At 28.8% G+C, this 22,635-nt stretch overlaps 1 protein-coding gene across 4 annotated transcripts in view; it reads left to right on the forward strand.

The window, feature by feature from the left end:
* LOC129960015 (calmodulin-binding transcription activator 1-like) overlaps positions 1-22,635 on the forward strand; it is a 149,017-nt gene that overhangs the window by 121,370 nt on the left and 5,012 nt on the right. For all 4 annotated transcript variants that reach the window (XM_056073044.1, XM_056073021.1, XM_056073027.1 and 1 more), the window contains 11 exons: positions 1,384-1,510; positions 3,093-3,224; positions 4,826-4,935; positions 8,369-8,635; positions 9,533-9,726; positions 10,408-10,778; positions 13,533-13,625; positions 13,725-14,034; positions 17,332-17,513; positions 17,609-17,754; positions 19,910-20,163. In XM_056073044.1, coding sequence (XP_055929019.1) covers positions 1,384-1,510; positions 3,093-3,224; positions 4,826-4,935; positions 8,369-8,635; positions 9,533-9,726; positions 10,408-10,778; positions 13,533-13,625; positions 13,725-14,034; positions 17,332-17,513; positions 17,609-17,754; positions 19,910-20,163 — 2,186 coding nt within the window. The remainder of the gene's footprint in view (positions 1-1,383; positions 1,511-3,092; positions 3,225-4,825; positions 4,936-8,368; positions 8,636-9,532; positions 9,727-10,407; positions 10,779-13,532; positions 13,626-13,724; positions 14,035-17,331; positions 17,514-17,608; positions 17,755-19,909; positions 20,164-22,635) is intronic.

The following is a 22,635-nucleotide window of genomic DNA, read 5'->3' on the forward strand; positions in this document are numbered from 1 at the left end:
AGTTATCAGCTGCCGTTTACCAACAGCATGGTCACATCGCTCGCCGGACATCACTCCTTGCGACTTTTGGTTGTGGGGTTATTTGAAGGACAATATCTACCGTCAAAGGCCATCATCTCTACATCTAGCAACATTCGGCGCCATATTCTTAATATTCCTGCAGACTCACTTCGGTCATCTATAGAAAATATGTTTCGCCGATTAGAACGTATTGTTGAAAATGAAGAGGACATGTTGAACAATTTAAATTTTACTTTATTTAACAATTATAAACCATATTAAATAGTTTTTTGTGTATCACAACGTCACTTAACGGTGAATTTTTGTACTAATTTTTTTATTTAATAAATGTAAAGCGCATTATCTCAACAATCTGTAATTCAAATTTTATCTCATTTGGATCAATAGAACGTATTTTAGAGCCCTCTGAAGTAGGTAACTGATTTATTGCTAACCCTGTATATTGTCACAAATCAAAACAAAATTTCGAGTCTTCCTTTCAGTCAATTTTATTGTACTTCCAATGTAGAGGTGGATGGTGGAAGAGTTTGATTGAAAAATAGTTTTTAGTGCAGCAGTATTGCTAATTTTAAAATATCAGATTTAATAAGAATGCAGCTTGTGAAAGGAAACTTCCAAAGATGCAATGTTTCATAAGCACACAAATTCCTGACATTATCAGACCAAAAGATGCAATTAAATCAGTGTAATTCACTACATTAAAAATCGCTGAAAAATCTCATTTTCTATCAGCAATGTTTTATTTGAGTAAATTAAAATATGAGATTTTTCACCATAGTTCATAAAAAATGATAACTTTTTGGCATGGTAACATCTTTTGTAACAATTAATTATAATGTGTCACTATCTGCCGTTGATGTTCTAAATTATCAACCATTTTGCCTTTTGATTTTATTATATCGCAATGTTACAAACTGCTAATTGGTCTTTCTTTTTTTAAAGATATGAATCGAAAATCTTATACACGCTATGAGACCAATTCTGTTTTGATTACATTCTAATAGATTTCCTGTTATGAAATGATATGTAGCTTAAGAATCATTAACTTCTGAATATTTTTTTCTATTGATGCATGTACACTCATATAATCATAGCATCTTTTTTTACTTCAAACTGCAAAAATATTCTTAAGGAATATTCTTTATATTTATTGGAAAATTTAGTATTTAGACATTGACATTGAATCTTGTCATTGCATTTGATGAGAAATTTAGTTTTTAATATAATGTTAAAGTGTAAACTATGTGCAAACATTTTGTCTCCCAATTTTTTTTTCCGCTTGTGTTTAGTTAACGGCTGCCTTCCCTTCTTAGTTTTTGAATTTGATGAATAAAACCTATCATTTTTTCTTCCATTCTACAGGGTGGTGTTAAGGTCCTTGTAACAGGACCTTGGTATTCATCCTCATCCCCTTATACCATCCTGTTTGATGGGGTTAGTGTGCCAACTACTTTAGTCCAAAGTGGGGTTCTTAGGTGTTATAGCCCAGGTAAGCATTTAAATTTATTTAGTGAGATTTAAATTTTTATTTTTTGTATTTAAATTCTTGAATGAGTGTTAGTGGGTTTTTAAAATTAAATTTTTAGCATATGATGCTTGAACTAATTACGTAATGGTATTCTATTCGTCTTTTAAAACATTTACGATTCAGTATTGTAAATTATATCAGACTTTGATTACCGTATATTTCCGTACATCATCTGAGAATTTTCAGAACTTTTTTAAAGCTAAATTGACGGGGGGGGGGGGGCTATATACAAATCCTTAATCAAACAAGCACGCACACACGCAAGGCCTTTAGTGTGTTTTCGTTAGCCGAACACTATCGAAAAATAGTACCAAATACAACATATTGTATTTCTACAATTTGCTTTCTTAAGTTTTAGAAAATTTAATTAAAAATTTTATGAGTTACATTTTTATATAAAATAATTTGTTTTATTTTATAAATTATTTCTTTTTACTGCTTGCTTGCCTCGGAGGAGAATCTATAATTTGTCATAATATAATTGTCATTGTCATCAGGTGTTTTATTTTTTAGCATCTTGATTGTAAAATATTCTGTTTTATCTACTTGGCAATATTTTCGCTCTTACGGCGACAAGTGTGAAAGGCGCAAGATTATTATTATTTTTTTAATTGCGGCATACATACTAGTTGTGAAGTTTTGGTAAATGAAAAAACGTCCTCTCGACTTTTATATAGCCAGGCTTATAATCGGAAATATACGGTAGCTAAATATACATAATTGAACAGTTCTAGTTCATTGCATAATACAATATTTACAATGTTATAATTAAATTTGGAACAATATAGGATTTGGATTTCTGTTATTATGTTTTGCAGGTGTAGTTATATATCAATATAGATAGATAGATAGATAATATAGAGATATTCCCATTGTATAACTTTGGTCAGTTGTTTGGGTTTTGAATATATCTTTATCTTTTATGATGGAAAAAAATTTATGCACTTGCTTCCTATAATTTTTTCTCTGTGTGATAGAAGTGCATATGCATTTTTTAAAAAATTGCTTTTATGGTCATTTTACCTTAAACAAAATATTTAATAAAAATATTATAATGTTTTTTATTTTTTGTAAGTTGGAAAGTACTGTCTGTTTTCAGATATACAAACGCTCCACATGCGTGAGCATGCAGGATTTGACTGGTTTTACCAAAATGAGAATGAAATGAGAGATGGTAGGGGAGATGTTTATTTTTTATTAAGCGGTATATTGAAGCATGAGTGTACCGAATTCAAACATCGATTTAAAAAGAAAATGAAATTCAATATCAGAAATACATAGCTAAAAGGAAAATATGTTTAACAAAAAAATTCAGAAAAGCATTGTTCTTATCTGTTGTTTATTTCTCTTTTGTTGATTAAAAACGTCCAAGAGAGGGAAAGCAGAATTTCTGAAATATAAAGTATTAAAAATATTGGATTGAAACATTTAGATATGAATTTCATTTTTTTAAATCGATAAATGTATGTGATTTTAATGTTGTAATTAGGATTTTAATTAAAATTGTATCACAGAATTATATTATTTCTTATAATTTTTTTAGCTCATGAAACAGGACTAGTGACACTCCAAGTTGCATGTGAGGGGTTTGTTATATCGAATTCTGTGTTCTTTGAGTACAGACAGAGACAATCTACTACAAATGTGAAATCTGAAGATTGGTTTTCAGTTGAAGGTATCCTGTTTGTTCAATCATTCTAATGAATGGTGTTTTTTTGAAATTCTTATTAATGATTAACATTTTTAAAACATTGGAAATTTCTAACTATAAAATCTCCTATCTTCTGCCACTTGTAAATTTAATTTTGCCAAACATTGCTTTGCTTGGCTCTGAATAAAATGATTAATAATTAATCAAGATAAAATAATTTTTCAGAAGTTTTTTTTTAAATAATTTATTTGGTTTAAAGTTTATTTATTATATCTCTTATTCTATATACACTATCTATTTTATATCTCTATTCTATTTACTTAGTCTTTGGTATGCACTAAAACATCATTTCTTACTGCTAGTTATTCTTTTCCCTTCCTGTAGATATGTGTCCTCTATTATGCTTAAAATTAATTTTCTTCATTCTTATTTGTTTCTGTAAGGCAAATCTATCCTGTTGTATCATTCAAATGTAAACCTATTCTTCATACTTTTCAAAAAAAGGTATGAGGGAGAAAAAACCCAATAAATTGCAGCATCGAATATTTATTTGTTGTTTGTGCTCTTTTATTTTAGCTCCAAGAATGAAATATATTTCGAATTGACAGCTGCAAGAGATATTATTCCAGCTGCTATTTGCTTTTTGTTCCTAGACAAGAAGACCTCCTTGTCTTATTAAGAAATACTATCCTCTCTGTTCTTGAATATTACTTCTTCAATGATCCTTTTAGATATTTGAGAGAGATCATTTACCTTATTATTCTTTGGATATCCGAATTTTAGATGTCTAGATAGGTAGATGCCTTGATATCCGTTCTCTTCATTCTTTATGGGGGAAGACAATCACTTACTACATTTTCATTAAGATAGGAATTCCTTTCATTTCTATCACTCTATTCATATTTATGAATAATGTAAAATTTTGAATAGTTTTTTTTTGTGTGTGTGTGATCAACATATAAAATTAAAAGCATGTTTCTTTACAGCCTTTTTCTTTAATTTATCAATCTCATTTAGTCTGAACAAAAATTATGTTCAAATTCGAATTTGATTATTCAGTTCAATTTAGAACTTTCACTATCTTACATATTCATCAGATGTCCCAAAAATAACTTTTGAAAGAATTCTGATTCCATGCAGTCATAAATACCATGATCCGATTCTGTACCCCCCACCCTCCATTTCTCATATATATATATATATATATATATATATATATATATATATATATATATATATATATATATATATATATATATATAAAATATAATTGAAAGAATAATGCCAGATATTAAAAGATTTTCATTCTTGCTCAAGAAATTACTTAACAGTTGTATTTAAAAATTTTAAATGCTACGCATGCATGCTTAAGTGAAAATGAATAATATGTATTAACTGTGAGAGAAAAAGAATGGAAAGCAGAGTTATTACATCAAGAATACAGAATAAGCATAAATACTTTTTTATACAGAAGGGCATATGCATACATATTATTTAATATTGAACATATTTTTTTTGTTAAATAAAAGTGGAAAATACTATAATTATATATTATCAGTTACGTGAATATGAAAAATATATTTTGAGAAAAAATATGAGGTACTAAATCTTCTTTATTTTTGCAGACAGTACTCTAAAGCTTTCCCTTTTGGAACGACTAGAAATAATGGAAACAAAGTTGACTTTTAGCTTAGACAGTTCTGCAGCTGGATTAACTACAAATAGTGTTGTCCAGGTAATATTAGGAAAAGCTTATTCAATAATTTATTTTTAAAATCTATGCTCATTCTCATCATAATCATATTTTTGTTAATTTTGTTTGCTATGGTTTTCTTTTGTAATTGCTTTATTTAAATTATATATATTGAAAAATTTGGAAAGCTTTTACAGGCCTCAAATACATTATTCCAAAATTCTTTGGTGTTATTGCTCATATCTTCTGTAATTATTCTCTATAAATTTTTTTAGAAATTCTTTTGGGCCAATTAATTTCGTTATTTCTGTTGACTGAATTTTAAGAATTCATTAGATCTTTAAGTTTTTTCTGAATCATTTATATAATAATGGTTTTTTTATACAGCCTGATGTATTTTCTGATATCTAGAATTTTAAAATATACATGTTTAACTTGATTAACTTTCTTAAATCTTGTTTTTGAATGAAACTATTATCCATATATTAATTGATGGGTTATGTTTAAGCCAATATATAACATATTTAAAAATCGAAAATCTAAATGCTGTTTAGAGTGTAAGATTTTATCATTCTCATTAAATAAAAATACCTGTGAAGTTTTAAGATCAGAAAACACCTGCCAAAGAATCTATTGGTTAATAGTTTAGGATTCATTTAACGTGTAGATAAACAGCTTACAGAAGTTCTGAATATTCCAATGACCATTCTCTTCTGGTTCTAAATTAATATTACTGGAATAAGTGAAAAACCCTTCTCTTTACAAAAGTATATGAATGATTATATTGAACCTCAGATTATTTAGAAAAGAGAGTATTAATACAGTCATACCCAAATTTTAATCTCCCCTTGTAAAGTTAATGTTACAAGTATTTATTTATTTATGAATGGTGAGAAACTAAAAGAGTAAGGTATAAAATTTGCTTTAATCATTGAACGCATTTCTATGTTGAATAAATTATTTGCACTGAATTACAATCAGTAGTGGGTTATAATAAATTATTACAATATGTAATATTCTTTAAAAAATTAATAACAAAAATTAATTTTAATGATAAATATTTCTTGAAAGTATGAAAGTGATTTTTTTTAATGAAATTTTCTAAATTTACAAATTTGTTTATCTTCTTGTCAATAATTAATATAGAGTCCATTACATTTTTATGCATATTTCCTACTGTAAAGAACATTGAGTATTTTCTAATTAGAAATTAAAGGCCTGAACTTGTATCACCATCACCTTCACCTTTCATATCAGAAGATTAATTGTCAATCAAACTATTCTTTTCTTGTATGAAAGAAACTATAACTTTATCACTTGGTGCATTAGTTGTAATCAATAAATTATACAGCATTCAATATATTCAATGTTGCTAAAGGAAAATGCAATCATTTTTTGTTTTTCTAGCACCATTACGATTATTAACTTAACATTTGTGTAAGCTAAGATTAACATAAGGTAAGCTAATTGTTAGCTTAATTCATGTAAGTAAGGGGATGTATCATTAACATAAGATACATCCCCTTCTTCCTGCAGATTTTTTTCTTAAATTGGAATAATGATAATAGATTCAATGATAAGCCTTTAAAATTGCTTCAAAAGGGAAACTACATCGAGAGGAAATATGCCAATTAAGGTTGCAGATCATTCTGTTGATTGTAGATTGCAGTACTGATGTTGTATTGAGGAGTGGGGGGGCAAGTTTGAATTTTAAATTTTTAAATATAAATTTAAGATTTTTAAGAGTTGGGTAGGGCAAGTATTTTAAAAGATTTTTTTTTTTTTGGGGGGGGGGGGGGGTTACAGTCTCATTGATGCAGATCTGCTTCAAATAATTTGCATGTCATCCATGTTTTTTTATTTACTTTGCATGTCATCCATAGTATTTTTTTGCTAAACATTTTAAAAGTACTTCAGCATTTTGAGATTTGTCATTCAAATCCGCTTTCTGATTCTAACCACGCATATTGGCTTATTCAAAAATAATTCTCTTAAGTTTGGGGAGCTTTCATCCAACACATCTTTTGCTATTCAATTTTAAAGTTTAACTAGAAGACACTTAATAAAATATTCTTGTTTCACCAGTTTTTGACATCTGAAGGAAAGCAACTTAATTAACAATTTTGCAGCATATAATATTGTTCTACTTCTTGAATCTATCTAACCATCCTGCAAATACATAAAATACTCCCAACAAAACGTTCTGTTGATTTTTTGAATTTTTAAAGGGGGTACAATCATTTATGCATATAATAGATAATTATCTTTAATGTTTTCTAATTTAGAGGGACTTAATTGTTAAAGAAAATGAATAAATAAAATAAAATTGCTATTAATCTATTATTTGCTCATGTTTAGGTTTTTTTCAAATTTTTGCAATAATTTTTCTGATTTCTATTGCTACTTTTGTGATTATATATTCTTTTCTTTTTTTTTCGTTTAAAATTAATTACATTATAATTAAAAGATTATAATAAATATAATTACATTATATTTATTATAATCTGGGGATTCTTATATCGCAGATTCATTGTACAGGAGTTAGATTTAGGGCACAAACATTAATTTTTAATAAATTATAAAATATCATCTCTTGTTTTTTTATGTATATCTAATGCATGACCAGTATTCATAGTTTGAATTGTTTAGAACTGTGTCAGTTATTTTTTCTCAAATAATTTTATGGACTTATAAAGAGGGCATAATCATACCTGCTTGTATACAGTTGGTGAATTTTCTGATTTAAAGAGATGCAATTAAAAAAAAAAAATGTATGTGGGATTTATTTACTGCTTGAGTGCAGTTAGATTTTTCAGAGTGAAAATGTAATTATTACAGTAATCTTTTGGATTTCTTTTGCCATACTTAATTTCAGTATTCTTCATTTTTTAAAGTTTAATTATGAGTATTAGAATTACTTGCATTATAATAAAAAATAGAGGCAAGCTTTATTTTATCTTGTTTCATACTTTATTTAATTCTATTTTCTTTTCCTAGAATAATTTTTTTTCTTCTTTTGTATGATTTTTATGTATTTCAAATGAAGTTTTTATTTATTTAAATAAAAAAGAATAGTAAATTCTAATAATATTGTAAAATTTTCAATAAATATTGTAAAAATTTTATTTCATATTTTTAGCTCATAATTAGGTAAAAAGTTAAAGATGAATCTATATTTCAGATTATTTAGTATTTATTTTTTTAATTCCTGATCTTAATTAGCTTAGATTGTTAATTAATATTTTTATTATTCATATATTTTAAATGATTAACCTGTTAAAATATTAATTTTTGAAACTTCTATTGTAGTTGTGAATTTTTTTTAAACTATATTTTATTGCAATTGAAATTAAAATAATCATTAACTATTTTAATAGTAATTTTTAAGCTGAGTTTTAAATTTCTAGTGTTTATATTTTTTATTTATGTTATTATTCATGCTTTGTATGATATATTTTTTTTATCTTTCTTTTAGAATGCGAATGATGAACAAAAATCTTTTGAAGATAGATTAGTGACCTTGTGTCAGAAATTCATGACTGGCAGCTGGACTAGGCATGATGATGTGACACCCATGCTTACAACTACTTGCTCTGATCTTACATTACTGCATTTAGCTGCAGCTTTGGGATTTTCACGTCTTGTTTGCACTTTATTGCACTGGAGAAATGAAAACTCTTCTCTTATGCTCGAAAGAGAAGTTGATGCCATGAGTCAAGATAAGCGAGGTTGTACACCTTTGGTTAGTATCATTTGCAATCTTTCTCATAAAAATGACTGACATTAAATCTTGATGATATTATAATAAAAAAATATAGGATTTAATTGAAATATATCAAATATTCTGTATGAATTTAATTTTAGAGAAGTTCTTTCTGCTGCTACAATTCTTTAATTTTAGGTAATTAATTAATAGCCTTATTACTATGAAGTTTCAAACTTGATATTATTTATGATATTTAAGCTCACTTGAATAAAATAAGTAAATGATTTGAGGTAAAAAATTTATAATTGATTTTTTTTCAGTTTATAATTATGTATTTATTTGTTTTTCCATCATTTCACCTTGTCACTAATCATGATATTTCATCCTTTTCTTGGTAAAAAAAAAAAAAAAAAAAAAAAAAAAAAACATTCTTTTTAGAAGATATAACCCATGGCTATTTTGTATAATCGATGACTCTAGAAGTTGTGTTATAAATTAACTAAAGAATTCATTCCATAAATGAACTGTATGAGGAAAACAAAATTAATAAGTTCTCTCCTACAGTTAAAAAGTAGGAATTTGTTCTGAAAGTGGGCTTAATTTTAATTTATTTGATTATCAAAAAGCACAGTTAATGTAATTTAGTCTTAATTTTGTTTCATATTATAGTTAAGGATTTTCTTGTTTCTTTTTGTATATAAAAGTCGTATTTTATGTAGTTCTGCTCTCATTGTTATAAATAATTGAAATTCTGAATTTTTTTAATTAATTTTTTTATTTCTGAGATTTTGAATGGTTATTAAATGAACCTTAAGTATATGTATCCAATATTTAGTGTAGTTGAATTTAATGTAATTTCAGAAATAATTTAGTGCTTTAAAATAAAATACTGTACATTTGTATATTAAATTCATCGTTTCCCCCCTTTAATAGATGTGGGCTTGCGCATTGGGTTTCACTGATGTTGCATTGTTGCTGTACCAGTGGAACAGAGCTGCTATCAAAGTATCCAACAATCGAGGTGTAACTCCTTTATCTGTAGCAGCAGAAAGGGGACATGATATGTTAGTCGAACAGCTTGAGAAACTAGAATGTTCTCAAGCACAGCAACTCAGTGGAAATAAAAAGTAAGCAATGCCATTTTAACCTTTTCCTTGTAAGTGAAGCAGTTTCCATAATAGTTGCATTTCTTCTGTATGCTTGAGTCATACTATTTTATGCCATTTTAGCAAATAGAATTTCACTCCCACCCATGTCTTGCAATATAAAAAAAATCTGCTGTTAGGTATTTTTACTGTCTTATCCTATTCACTCATCCCATAACCAATGAATAGATAGATTTCTAAAGTAGGTTGAGTAGGATAGTAACTCTATGGGAGGTCAAAAGAAACCACAGATGTTATCTGTGAATTACTTCAAATAAGAAGGGGAAAAAAACACTTTGTCAAAATCTCCATTATATGTGAGTGTTTAAAAATTCCTCTAATTCGATGTTATCTCTTTGTGGTCTACTTTATTATTGTTTTTTTTTGTGTGAAAAATAAATCTCTTATTTTATGAGAAATGCATTAATAACATTATAAATCTCATTTATGAAATAAATTGCTTTTATCCATTAATTTTAGTCTTTATGAATACTATAAATTTGTAGTAGTTATACAAATCACTATTTTAAATTAATAGATTGATTTTAATATTGAAATTTTTTATTTTGTTATTCATGTAATGAATTAATAATGATTTTCTGTTTTTAGGTGATTTTAATTTATACTGTTTTTGCAATATGTATTAATTTTTTACCATTTCAGCTCTGAATCTGAGTTAAGTTCTAGTCTTAAAATAGAAGATTCCAATTTGGGTATCTCTTTGAAATCCTCATCATTGGATCAAATGTTAATGAATTCTACTAGTTCTTCGACATTAAAGATAAGTACTTCAAGTACGAAGGATTCCCAGCCTGTTGCTGCTCAAGGAACATCATCATCTACAGTTTCATTTTCAAACTCAGATGTTTTAGATAATCCAAATCTAGAAAGTCAGTCTTATAGTTTGCATTTAAATGAAAGCAGCTTTCTGTCATTTTTAAATGTTCTTCAAGGTAATTCTAGAGATGTAAATGTCAACCAGTCCAAAGCAAAGAAAGAATTATCATCATCATCATCTACTCTCTTAGAAAACAGTAAGTATGTATAGTTGAATCTATGATTTGAAGCTAATTTATATTTCATGTTTTAAATTTGGCAACAGAATTTCATTAAAGATCTGTCATGCAATTTCACCTGCCCCACCAATCATTAGGGTAAAATCTCCTTCCATGGTTTGATGTGGAAGTTGCGAATAGAGATCGTCTTTGTCATTGAACAATATTTGAAATATAAAGTATATTTCAAAATAGTCTTTTTGTAGTTTCAGAGCTGAGAATTGATTGAACTAAAAGACCAATTTAAAAAAATATCTCTATAAGAATATCTACATCTTTATGAAATTCTTTTGTTCTGAAAAGCTTACCATTAAATTGTAGGTTTTAGAAGTAACATCATATAAATGCAAAACTCTTTTATAATTTGAAACTGCTGAAAAGAAATATGCAAGATTGAAATTCTTTAACATTATAGTCATTGGTATATCACCTTAAAAATTGCTGAAAACATATAAAAAATTAAGTCTTAATTCCGAATAATCACAGGGCGGAAATTTCTTCCGTTATTGGGAGGTATCCGGTATTGGGAAGAATTATTATTATTATTATTTGCTTATAGCATGTCATTTAATGAAAGCATTATGCAGTTTTAACTGCATTTCTATAATTATCCTTGTGCTATTGCAGAATATGTACAATTGCAATTTACTAAATTCTGTTTTAAATGAGAACTGAATGAGTCTCCCTTAAAATAATGGCAACTTTACTTACATAGAAAATTAAAGTAATCAATTAAAAGTGTTAGGCATTTCATTTTTGCTTTGGAAATACGTTAAATTTGAGTATTTAAATCGTTTTCTTTAAAACCATTTTCAATTCTTCGTTGTATCATAATGCTTCCAAAAAATCTTTAGTAAAAAAAAAAGCGCACATCTTAATTGACAGGGGTATTATTCTCTTCATCGTCGGAGGAAGCTAATTGCCCGGTTGTATTTTGAAGAATGAAATTTGTAACATTCAAATCCTCTTTCTCAATCCACAATTCATCAATTTTAACTTAATCTTCTGCACGGATATTTGAATCCATATGTATCAATAATTTATTCAGTTCTTTTTCCGGTTTCATTTATTCCACTGTCAAGTACAGTCGTGTAAAAAAAAAAAAAATTATTGCATTTTCACAAAATTGGGATCTATGGAAATGAACACCAATGGGGCAAGTTTATTGAGATAGATAAACTGATTAACCGAATTAATTAATATAATTAATTAACTACTATCTCGAGATTTTTTTAATAATTCGATTCAGCAGGTCATTTTATGTTTGTGTATTAAATTTTGTTCTGAAATTCGTAGCAGTTCTGGAGATATGTTTAATTTTGTTTGTTGAGAACTCCACCCAAAAAGAGACAATCCACCGGGGACTATTTTAAGTAAGTCTTAGCTCGTTGATAGAAAAATAAGCCTTTTTTCTCGTTCTCATGCCTGGAATTTTGGAGGGGTAAATAACGCGATTCAGATTTATCCTTAATATGAGTATATTTTCTTTTTTCAAAATATAAATATTTTTTTCTTTTTATTTAAATGTTGTAGAATTTCCATTACTTTTAAAATCATTTCATCATTTAGTCTTTTTAGTTGATAAGAAATGAGCATACATCTTAGTTTTTATGACGAATGAAATACGTTGTTTAATCCGTTCCCACCCCTCTCTCCCCTGAAAATAAATCGCTGATTGGTTAAATGCGAATACCGTGAAGACATTTTAAGCTAATGAAATGATCTGTGTTTTTTAAAAAGTTGAATTTTTATTTCCAGGCGGAAATAATTGTTAAGAAAATTTATTAAGTTTACTACTGTAAGAATGACAAAGAGACGAGCATTCTTTCTATTATGCAGGAATTGTTATAACCAAGACAAAGAAATACAAACGAATTGAGACAAGCACATTGTCTTGCTACAATATCTCGAAAACTAGAGGTTCAAAAATAACGTTTTATCGTATACGCAGTTGCAAAGAAGAGATTATTTTAGAGAGGAGGCCATTAAAGCTTGTGCTTTATAAAAATTAGATCTATAAATTCAAATAAATTTAATATACGGCCCCTCAAAAAGTGGGCGTTGCAAATCGACTGTGGGAATTTTACAATTTTTTGTGAATATTTCGAAAACCATTTTAGGTATGAACACAATTTTTAGTATTCCAGCATTGTAGGATGTTTGCTGTCATACAAAAATTTTGATTTGTTATAACTCACTTTTTTTCCACATTCATCTTTTAAAATTTATAAAATGTATTAAATTTGTCTTATTTATGCATTTATTTCATTGCTTTATTGCATATTTAATAAATATGTAATAATTTTGATATATCGCCGAAAGTTTATAAGATTCATTTAACATTGGAAGCGTCATTTTTCAAAACCCTATAATTCTCGAAATTTTCATCGAAATTCCATAAAATTTTACTGAGAGTTTAATTTCATTGGGACAAATTGATTATGGAAAAAAAAGCCATAATGAAAAAATTTCGAAATAGTAGTTAATTAACTCGGTTAATCAGTTTGCTTATCTCAGTAAACCTGTCTTCTCGCGTCATTTCCATCGACACCAAGTTTGTGAAGATACGATAATAAATATCTTTCTCTTACAGGATATTCATATAGTTAAAATTCTGAGTTGTGTATACTGGCATGTAATACATAGTATAAACACCATTTAAATTTCAGTTAATTAATGTTTTTATTTATTTTTTTTGTTGCTAAAATATGAAATTCTATCATTTTCTTTTAGATGAGAAAAATAAATCTTGTACATCAAATATAATGTCAGATATTACAGCATCTGACGATGAACTGGAAGGCCAGTTTTCTACAGCAGCTACTGGTAATTATTGGAAAAGTTTCCACATTTGTTTGATTATTATTAGATAATATGTTATAAAAGAGTTAAGACAGTTTTTGACATTGATATTTTTATCTTTAGAAGGTAGCACTATGTCAAGTCGACGAGATAGTTGCAGCAGCTGTGATCTCAATTTGCCTCTAAACAGCGATGCTGACAACAGGGTTCTGACCTTAGCTGAACATATTATAGCTGCTATGCCAGACCGAATTAAAGCATCAGCTAATACAGATCCCGAATATGTGCATTTTCGAAGTAGTGAGGATTTTACTGAGAGTGAAAATAGGAGCTTGTCAAGTGGACAAAATCCTCCAGATCTGGAGATGTGTTCCGTAGACGATTCCCCTCCTCCTCTTTTGAATGAGGAGTTCAATTTCGATCATTCTTACAGGTTAGTAAATTTTAAACGTTCTTCGAGCCTTAATCTATTTGATTGCTTTCTTTTAGACACTTTTACAACTAAAACATTTCAAAATTAAGTTGGTTGCTAATTATATTTTTCATATTACCTCAGATGCTTTTGTGATATCATCTGCAGACCATTCATGAAACCGAATTCTCTTAATGAACAATTCATTTTAAATTATAATCCAAACTGTAAGCAGAGATTATAAAATATTGTTACGGATTTGCTCTTCCTTTGGGGTTCTTTTTGATTGGTTGGTCGATGAAACGAACATTCCTTTAGTAACAAAAGACGACTTTTAATAGAGGACAGTAACAAAAGGACAACGAATGCACAGACGAGAAATATATACAGCCGAGACAAAGACAGGCAATAAACAGCAGCCCACAGGTAGTAATCGGCAGTAATGATAACCACAGCACACGAAGCGGCCACACAGAATTTAGCAGAAGGAGGGAATCTAGGTAGCTTCACTCTACGGTCCCTCCAAACTTCTGCAATTTTCCACTATCTCCAGCTGCCGACGTACTACTACACGACTGACTACTCTCAGGACTCGATGCTGCTTCCACAATAAACACAGTCGGCTCACAGCTCATTTCACCAATAGCTTGGGCTCCACACAACGCTGGCGCTTCGCCGGATTAATCCAACTTTTCTGTCGTTGCTTCGTTATCCTCTCGACGACTCGATGCACGACTAGGACTCTCGTCACGATTGATTTCGGCATTGATGGTTGGGTTGACGGGGCGCCTAGCCCCGGGAGGGGCTTATCCCCGGTAAGGAGAGACTTCACAGTGCTTTGCTGTCTATACTTTGCCGTGGCCGTCTTCGACGAGATTTGGAGATGGCGAGTGTCAGGACTCGTTGTGAATGTCTGATATTAGGGTGAGGGTGGGGGGGCGGGTACGCTGCCGTTGGGCTTAGTAAGTTTTTACTGTTTGTGAGCTAGAATTGGCTATTGAGATACTGTTTAATTTGGGTTTGAAAAAATAAAAGTTAGGAAGAAAAACTACAGGGCTGAGATAAATTAAAGTAGTATATTACGGGGTCTTCTAGCGTTTGTAGATGGTTTATATTTAGGGATTTTAGCTATTGCTTCATTTTCATTCTTATCCATGTTTTTAAAGAAGTTAGTGGCTATATTTTTAATGAATTTTTTAAGAGGGGGATAGTCTAGGCATAAGTACATATTTGTATTGGGCATATAGTATTTCATATTGCAGAAATTTCTAATTTAGTTATTTTGCTGGCGTTCAATAAGTCTAAGATTAGTCTTGGCAGCATATCCCCGATTGATTTCGGCTGACGAGGGGTTGAAGTTAAAGGAGAGCCCGCTTCCAACAGAAGCTATCTCCTGTAGATGGCTGGAAGTTGATGAAAGTTGACTTGGCTTCACATGATTGCCGTGGTCTTTCAATGTTCCTTAGCGTGTGATGGTAGCAGTGGAACTGGCGCTACTCTGCGAAGCAGAGTAGTCCCCTGATGGAGAGGGAGAGGAGGGTGGAACGCCGTCCAATAGGAAGTCAGCAGCAGTGGGGAGGGTGCGTTGGGTTGCAGTGCGGATCGGAGTGTGTAGACGGCAGAGGGATTTGTTTACACTGTAAGATATACTATTATTTGTTCAGAGCCAATCAGCATGCGCTTACTTAGGTTGGAAAACAGTTTGGTATTACATGTCAGAAGGGAAAGTAGATATGAAGAGATTTTAGATCAGCAGTACATTTCTAGGTCTATTAATATGTGGTTGGGGGGTGTATTTTTCTATAGCCTGGATTGCCTCATTTTCGTGATCATCAAGTTTTTTGAAGAAATTGGTTGCAATTTTCCGTATGGTTTGCTTGAAAGTGGGGTACATGAGGGCTTTGTAAATTTCCGAACTGGGCATAGCCCAGGTAGCGCCACATATCTGTCTGACAATTCTATTCTGCAGTCTTTCAACTATTTTTAGGTTTGTTTTGGCTGCATGTCCCCAAACTTGGCATGGATTGATTTCGGCTTGAGACTGCCAGCCTTTTATAGTTCCCGGGAGGCGGCAGAGAAGGTTTTGACCAATCGTGTATCTCGCTTCCTATTGGCTCAATTGCTAAAATTCTCAAAATTTGCAGTAATATCTATTTTGTCGCCAAGTGTGTTGCCAAGCTCTGAGATCATTGACGCGGCACCTGATCAGCACCCAACATGGCTCACCGTAAAACGGTCTTTCTTACGATGAAACTATTCGTGGTGGAAAGCAACATTACTTTTTGTAACAATATGCATTTGTATATGGTAATACTGAATCTGAATAGAAGTTTGATTACATTTTGCGTAATATCAATTTCTTTCAAAATAATTTGATTTCTGTTTGGCTAATATTAAATTAGGGCAAAAGTTCTCTTGTAGCACTAACAGCTGATATAACAAATAAAAGCAAATGCAATTAACCAATGATTTCATAGAAATTTTTGATGCAAAAATCTTTAATTATCATTATTTAATCGAAGTTATTGTATATTTAAATTCAGGAAAAATCTAAATATATTTTTAAATTTTATCAGGCTTCAGAGAAAAATTCAGCAAATCTACTAAAAAGGTTTTGTGATGTTAATTGAGGTAATGTTGTTTTATCGATACTTAAAACTTGTGTTGAAATTTTGATGTCAGTGGGCTTCTTTTCTTGGAAAAACAGACTAAAAATGGAATTTAAGTTGCTGTATCATTGAAAAACTAAACATTGACTACAAACTAGTTCTGGAAGATTTAAGAAAAGGAGCAAAAATAAGATAATTGTTTTGATGCCATTTGATTTCATTGTGAAAAATTACATAAACTGTAGTTCCAACATTCATTAAAATAATATTCAAATGATTAAAATAAAGTGTCAAAGTATTTTGATAAAATTAAAGGAATTGTTTCGTTTGAATATTTAAATTGTCTTATTTAAAAAGAAATTATGTTTAATTTTCCAAGTATACTCTTTATTAAGCATTTGTTCTTCAAGTTTGATTCAAACATGGGTAATTTCCAATTTCTAAAAGAAGTTTTAGAATTTAAAACAGTGAAATTAAATAGAGCATTGAATTTTCTTCCAACATTCTTCATATTTTGTCATAGCAAACTTTTAAAGCTTTTTTTAATTGTATTGATAACATATTAAAAATTATTGCACATTATATATGAATATTAAAGATTATAACAGAATCTACTGTATTCATATTTTTTTTTATTTTTGGATTTGTGGCAAGAAGTTCTCTAATCCTTTGAATAGGATGATATTTCACAAAACCTTAATTACTTTAGGTATTGTGAGACTAATACTCCTGTGTCATCACTAAGCCCTGCATCTTCATCTTGTCTACAAAGTCCTGGAAGCTTTACTCTGGATTCACCTTCTCCACCACCCACTACTGCTGATTTTTGTGAATTTTTTCAAGCATCTGGTAAAATAATGGAGAAGGACTTCTCAAAACTTACTTTATCAGGTATTTTTTTCTTCTTCAAAGATTGAGATGACAATATATATATATTTCCAATTAATGTGAAATAAAATACTTAAAACTGATGACATAATTTTCAGACCGAGAGCAACGGGAACTGTATGAAGCTGCAAAAATTATTCAAAAAGCATACAGATCATACAAAGGTCGGAAACGTCAAGAGGAGCAGGAGAAAGAAAAAGCTGCTGCAACTCTCATTCAGACATATTACAGGCGATACAAACAGGTAGACTGACACATTTCATATTTAAAAAGCAAAATTTTCACCTCTTTAAATACACCCGCTGTTTCCTAAAGAAAAGTTGTTACCATACTCAAAAAAACAGCATTTGCACCCCTTCAAATATACTTGCTGTTTCCTAAAGAAAAGTTGTTACCATACTCAAATACATGGTCTGTAGCATGTTCATTGTAAAGGTCCTGTACTTAATTTTTTGACATCCTATTTTTGACTCCACAATTTGTGTTGTTTTTACCTAGTTGGGGGGACTTTAGTAAAATGTTATGTTATTTGCCATCTATTTAAATAAAACTGGAAAACCTAAATAATTTATGTATTACAAACATGACATTTTTTTTATTAAAGTCTATATTGCATTTGTATGCAGACAATACAAACTATTATCGTGACATATGCAAAAATAATCTCTATTATCAGTAACTAATCAAAAACAGCACTTTAGCACTCAAGGCTAGCTTAACAAATTGATTTTAAAATAACCAATTTATGGGAAAGATATATAATTAAAATTTCTCCTACCTTATTGGTATTAAAAATTATTTTGAAGTTTTTTCACCAAAAAAATTTACTCAAAGCTTGACTACTCCCTTTTAAGAATCAGTGGAAATTTAAATTCATTTTTAAAATTCTTTTTATACTACTTTTAATAAACACTTATTTAAGTACTCATAACTTGATCAATATTGACATTAAGTTTTTATATGAAATTGAAATCCTTCTGAAGAGAAGTATTTTATTTTTAATTTGAGGTAGAATTTCTTCTATAGTTTCAAGTCAATTAACTGATATAAAAATTTTAATCAAAAGCCTTATAGAAATATTGTAACATAATATTAGCAGTATTAATGTGTCCATATTAAAAATACTATAATACATAAAATATTCTTATTGTAATTTTTGAATTTAAAATAAGAATGCTAATTTCAGCATGCTAAAAATATTAACTTCCTCTAATTTTTTAAAAAATTTATTGATTATTTTTAAATAATCATAATAAACTTAACTTATTATTTAGATCTTAAAATCATAAGAACATAAAGAAATCTATTTACTTAGTTTTTTTTTTATCTATATATGGGGGCATTATTTTTTTAATTAATAAAAAATTACCTCTGAATTAAATGTTTGAAAACATTTTTTAAAAACTTCTTTATATTTCTGAATGGAGCTTCAAAAAATCGTGTTTAGTTAATTAAATTTTTTATTGTATAGATTTATAATGACTTTTCACTTTATATAGATTTAATTACTTCTGACATCAAATATTTTTTTTTTTAAATAAGCATATTTAAGTACATGTTAACCCTCCATTAAAAAGCTGATGTTAAACATTACTTTCTTGCATATGACATTCATATATCACATAGACTCAATTGCTGATTTTATGTGTGATAGTTGCAAGCTTTGTTATGGTATAAGAATTTCAAACTTTGTTTATGAATACTGAAGTATAAAGAAAGTATTAATAAGAAAAGATTGTGGCAGTAAATAATTAATTTTTTTAACCGTAAAGATCATGAAAATATTTAAATTAATTAATATAAACATAAAAAAAGAGAAAAATTGCATTATATATGAATATAATGATAATGGATTATTAGATTAGATGAAAAGAGAAACAATACACTGCATGAAGATTACAAGTATGGAATAGAAACCATTGCATTTTATATAATTTTTGAGAATAAATTTGGACTTTATATATTAAGTTAAAAAAATTCAAAACTGAAACATTGCATCATTATGAAATTCAAAAATGAAAGAAATAAACTATAACAAAAAGGTTGTGTTGGGTGTGAATCATTGTAATCAAGATTCAAAAATTGCATTTGAAATATTATATGCATGGAGAATTAATTTTATGTCTACAATAAATCAGTGTATGTGAGCTATTTTGAATTTCATTTATTGTGGAATTTCTGAGCTTTATTCATATACCATAAACAATTATTTTCCCTATCATAATTTATTCATATACCATAAACGATTATTTTCCTTTTCATAATTTATTCATATACCATAAACGATTATTTTCCTTATCATACTTTATTCATATAAAAAAACGATTATTTTCGAAATTTTTTTTTAAAATTACGTTTATGAGTTCAATTTTTGTTCATTTTTCATTTCTTTATTTCAGTATATGTATTACAAGCAAATGACAAAAGCTGCACAGTTGATCCAGAGCCAATTTCGCAATTATTGCGAACATAAGCGTTTTAAAAAGTGGAAAGAAAGTGATGCTGACTGTATTTCTCCAGCACTTGGTAGCTCTCCAAGTTCAGTAGCCGGACCTTCAGCTGCAAGCTTACAATCTCTCTATTGGACTTTGGCAGAGTCTGAGCGAAGGCTTAGTTCCAGCAGGGAAGGGACTCCTACATCTTCAACTCTAAAGTAAATTGGTATTTCTGATATATAGTGGATGATAATTTGATAAACATGATTTGTTAAGAGATGACAATTATTATCTGATTTATTCCTTTTGGCGAGCTAGAAGGCAAATGTGGATGTTGTCATTTACGCTCTTGATTTCAAATTCCTTTGGATCTTTAGACAAAAAAATTAAATATAAATTATTGAAATAGCCATAGATAATGATTTTATTGCCATTGCATTCTTCAGTATTTATTGCCAAATAAATAATATTAATGATAAATATTATAAAAATAATATACAAACAGGTTGGTTGCAAAGTTTATAGTATAAAAAAGTTTCAAAGTTTTTAAGAAATTCCAAAGAATTGCATCAGCAAGAACTAAAGGTTTTTTTTTAAAAATCTGAATTTAAACATATTTGAAAAAAACAAAACAATTATTGTTTATAATAATTTTTCTTTCAATTAAATGCATAAAATAATGACTTAGGATACAAATTAATAATTTATCTTTGATTTTCCAATTATATTCATGAAGATTGTCAGCTTTTCTTAATTGACATTGGCATTAAGGTCCGATATGTGCACTTTTGAGCAGTTCAACTACTATTAAACACTTATAACGTATTATAAGTGTTTTTTAAAAGACACCAGTACATGTTTTAATTGCATTCTATTGATGAATCTGAGGCTTAACGATATAGAATATATTCAACTGATTAACATGACATTTGCCGCGATTAATTGTTGTTATACGATTAATCCAACTACCCATACTGGATTATAGCTATAATACCTTTTTTTAATACAGTAAGTGCCAAACCATTGGATTGCCAAATTAACTAAGGCTTTGAACAACGAGATGCAGTTAATAAATGCATTTAAATATCAGAATTTATGTTTATTGTATAAAATATGCAGAAACTTATTCTGCATATAATGATTATTGTAAAAGATAAAACAAAATGTGAGCAGTAGCCTATTTTATGTTTTGGTAAAGTAACTGACCTTCAATTAGTAAATTGGTATCTAATTAAAAAAAAAAAAACTATTGCACCGTGATTATTTTCTTTGAATAGCAAAATTTAATTAAATTCTTCCAACTGTATTTTCCAAGATTAAGATTGTTGTAAAATAACTCAAAAAAACTAAAACACTTCTGCTTCTGGATTTTTTTTAACTGATCATTTTTACATGTATTTGCATACAAATCTTTCTCCTGCTGTATTTTTATTTAATTACTTTTATTCAAGTTATAAAATATTAGTCCAGATGCATTTACACTATTTCAAAATATGGAAATAAAATAAAAATAAAAGTTTTTTTTTTTTTTTTTTTTTTTTTTACTGCACTGGCAATATAAATTGTTGAGGTTAAAAATGACCGAATTTAGGAGCTAAAAATCATTTTATAGCGTCTAACTTCAAGTAATTGCAATTGTCGAAATCATTTAGTGTTTGTCTTGATAAAATGTGTCTATACATCACTCTTTGTTCTACACACACCACTCTTTGTTCTGAAGTTATATAATATTTGGATTCGATGGAACATGGTAAGTGAAGAATCTTTTATATTGGCTGATGTCGATATAGATTGCCGGTTTATCCATGGCAAGTGCCATAAGTAACAACAAAAACAAGAATCTACTATGAAAAAAATCTGCTGTAATTTCTTACTATGTACTTTTATGTAGTAACATTACTTGCTTCTTGCCCTTTTTTAGCATTCTGTTTTTTTAAAGATTAATTCAAAACATTTTTTAAAAGCCCAACTTCCTGAAAAACACTTAGAGAAATTCAAATAATAGGAATTAATTCATTGTATAGTAAATTGATAGTGTTGTCATAAATTCTTGCTTGAAATCATTCTTTGATGCTATAAAAATTCACACTTACCAGATATGTTCATCTCAATCTTGTATTTCTCTGCTGTTTCTGGAATTTTTCTGCTATTTTAATTTTGTGGATTCATTTTCTCATAATTGTGTAAAATACTATACTATATCATCAATAAAATAATGTACAATCTAATATTCACAATATAGAGTAGCATTTTGACTGTTTCAGTATATAAAAATATTGTAATGGTACTGTGCTCTTATAGACAATTTTGTATTCAAATATTAAAGATCTGGTGCAGTGCATGTGCATTGAAATGATATGCCAGATTTAATAATAAATAACAATGCTTCATTCAGCACAAAAACACGAACTCACAAACAATGAAATAGCCAAAATCATACATCAGTTAAAGTAAACAGCAACACAAAAGCAGCAAATCGCTATTAAACAGCTACATAACAGCACAAATTGTGTAATGAGAACTCTGCAGGAATGAGGCTTCATATGATAATTCATTTCTCCAAAATGTCTGCTTGTCTCCATTAACTGCTTGCTTGGCCTGAATTCCACTGCCGAATCAATACTGACTGATTTTTCAGCTTTGTCTCTAGGCCTTTTATGATTTCTGTGACAAGACAAAGAAGTTTCTAG

Source organism: Argiope bruennichi, chromosome 2 (assembly GCF_947563725.1).
Source record: "Argiope bruennichi chromosome 2, qqArgBrue1.1, whole genome shotgun sequence".
Lineage (NCBI taxonomy): Eukaryota > Metazoa > Arthropoda > Arachnida > Araneae > Araneidae > Argiope > Argiope bruennichi.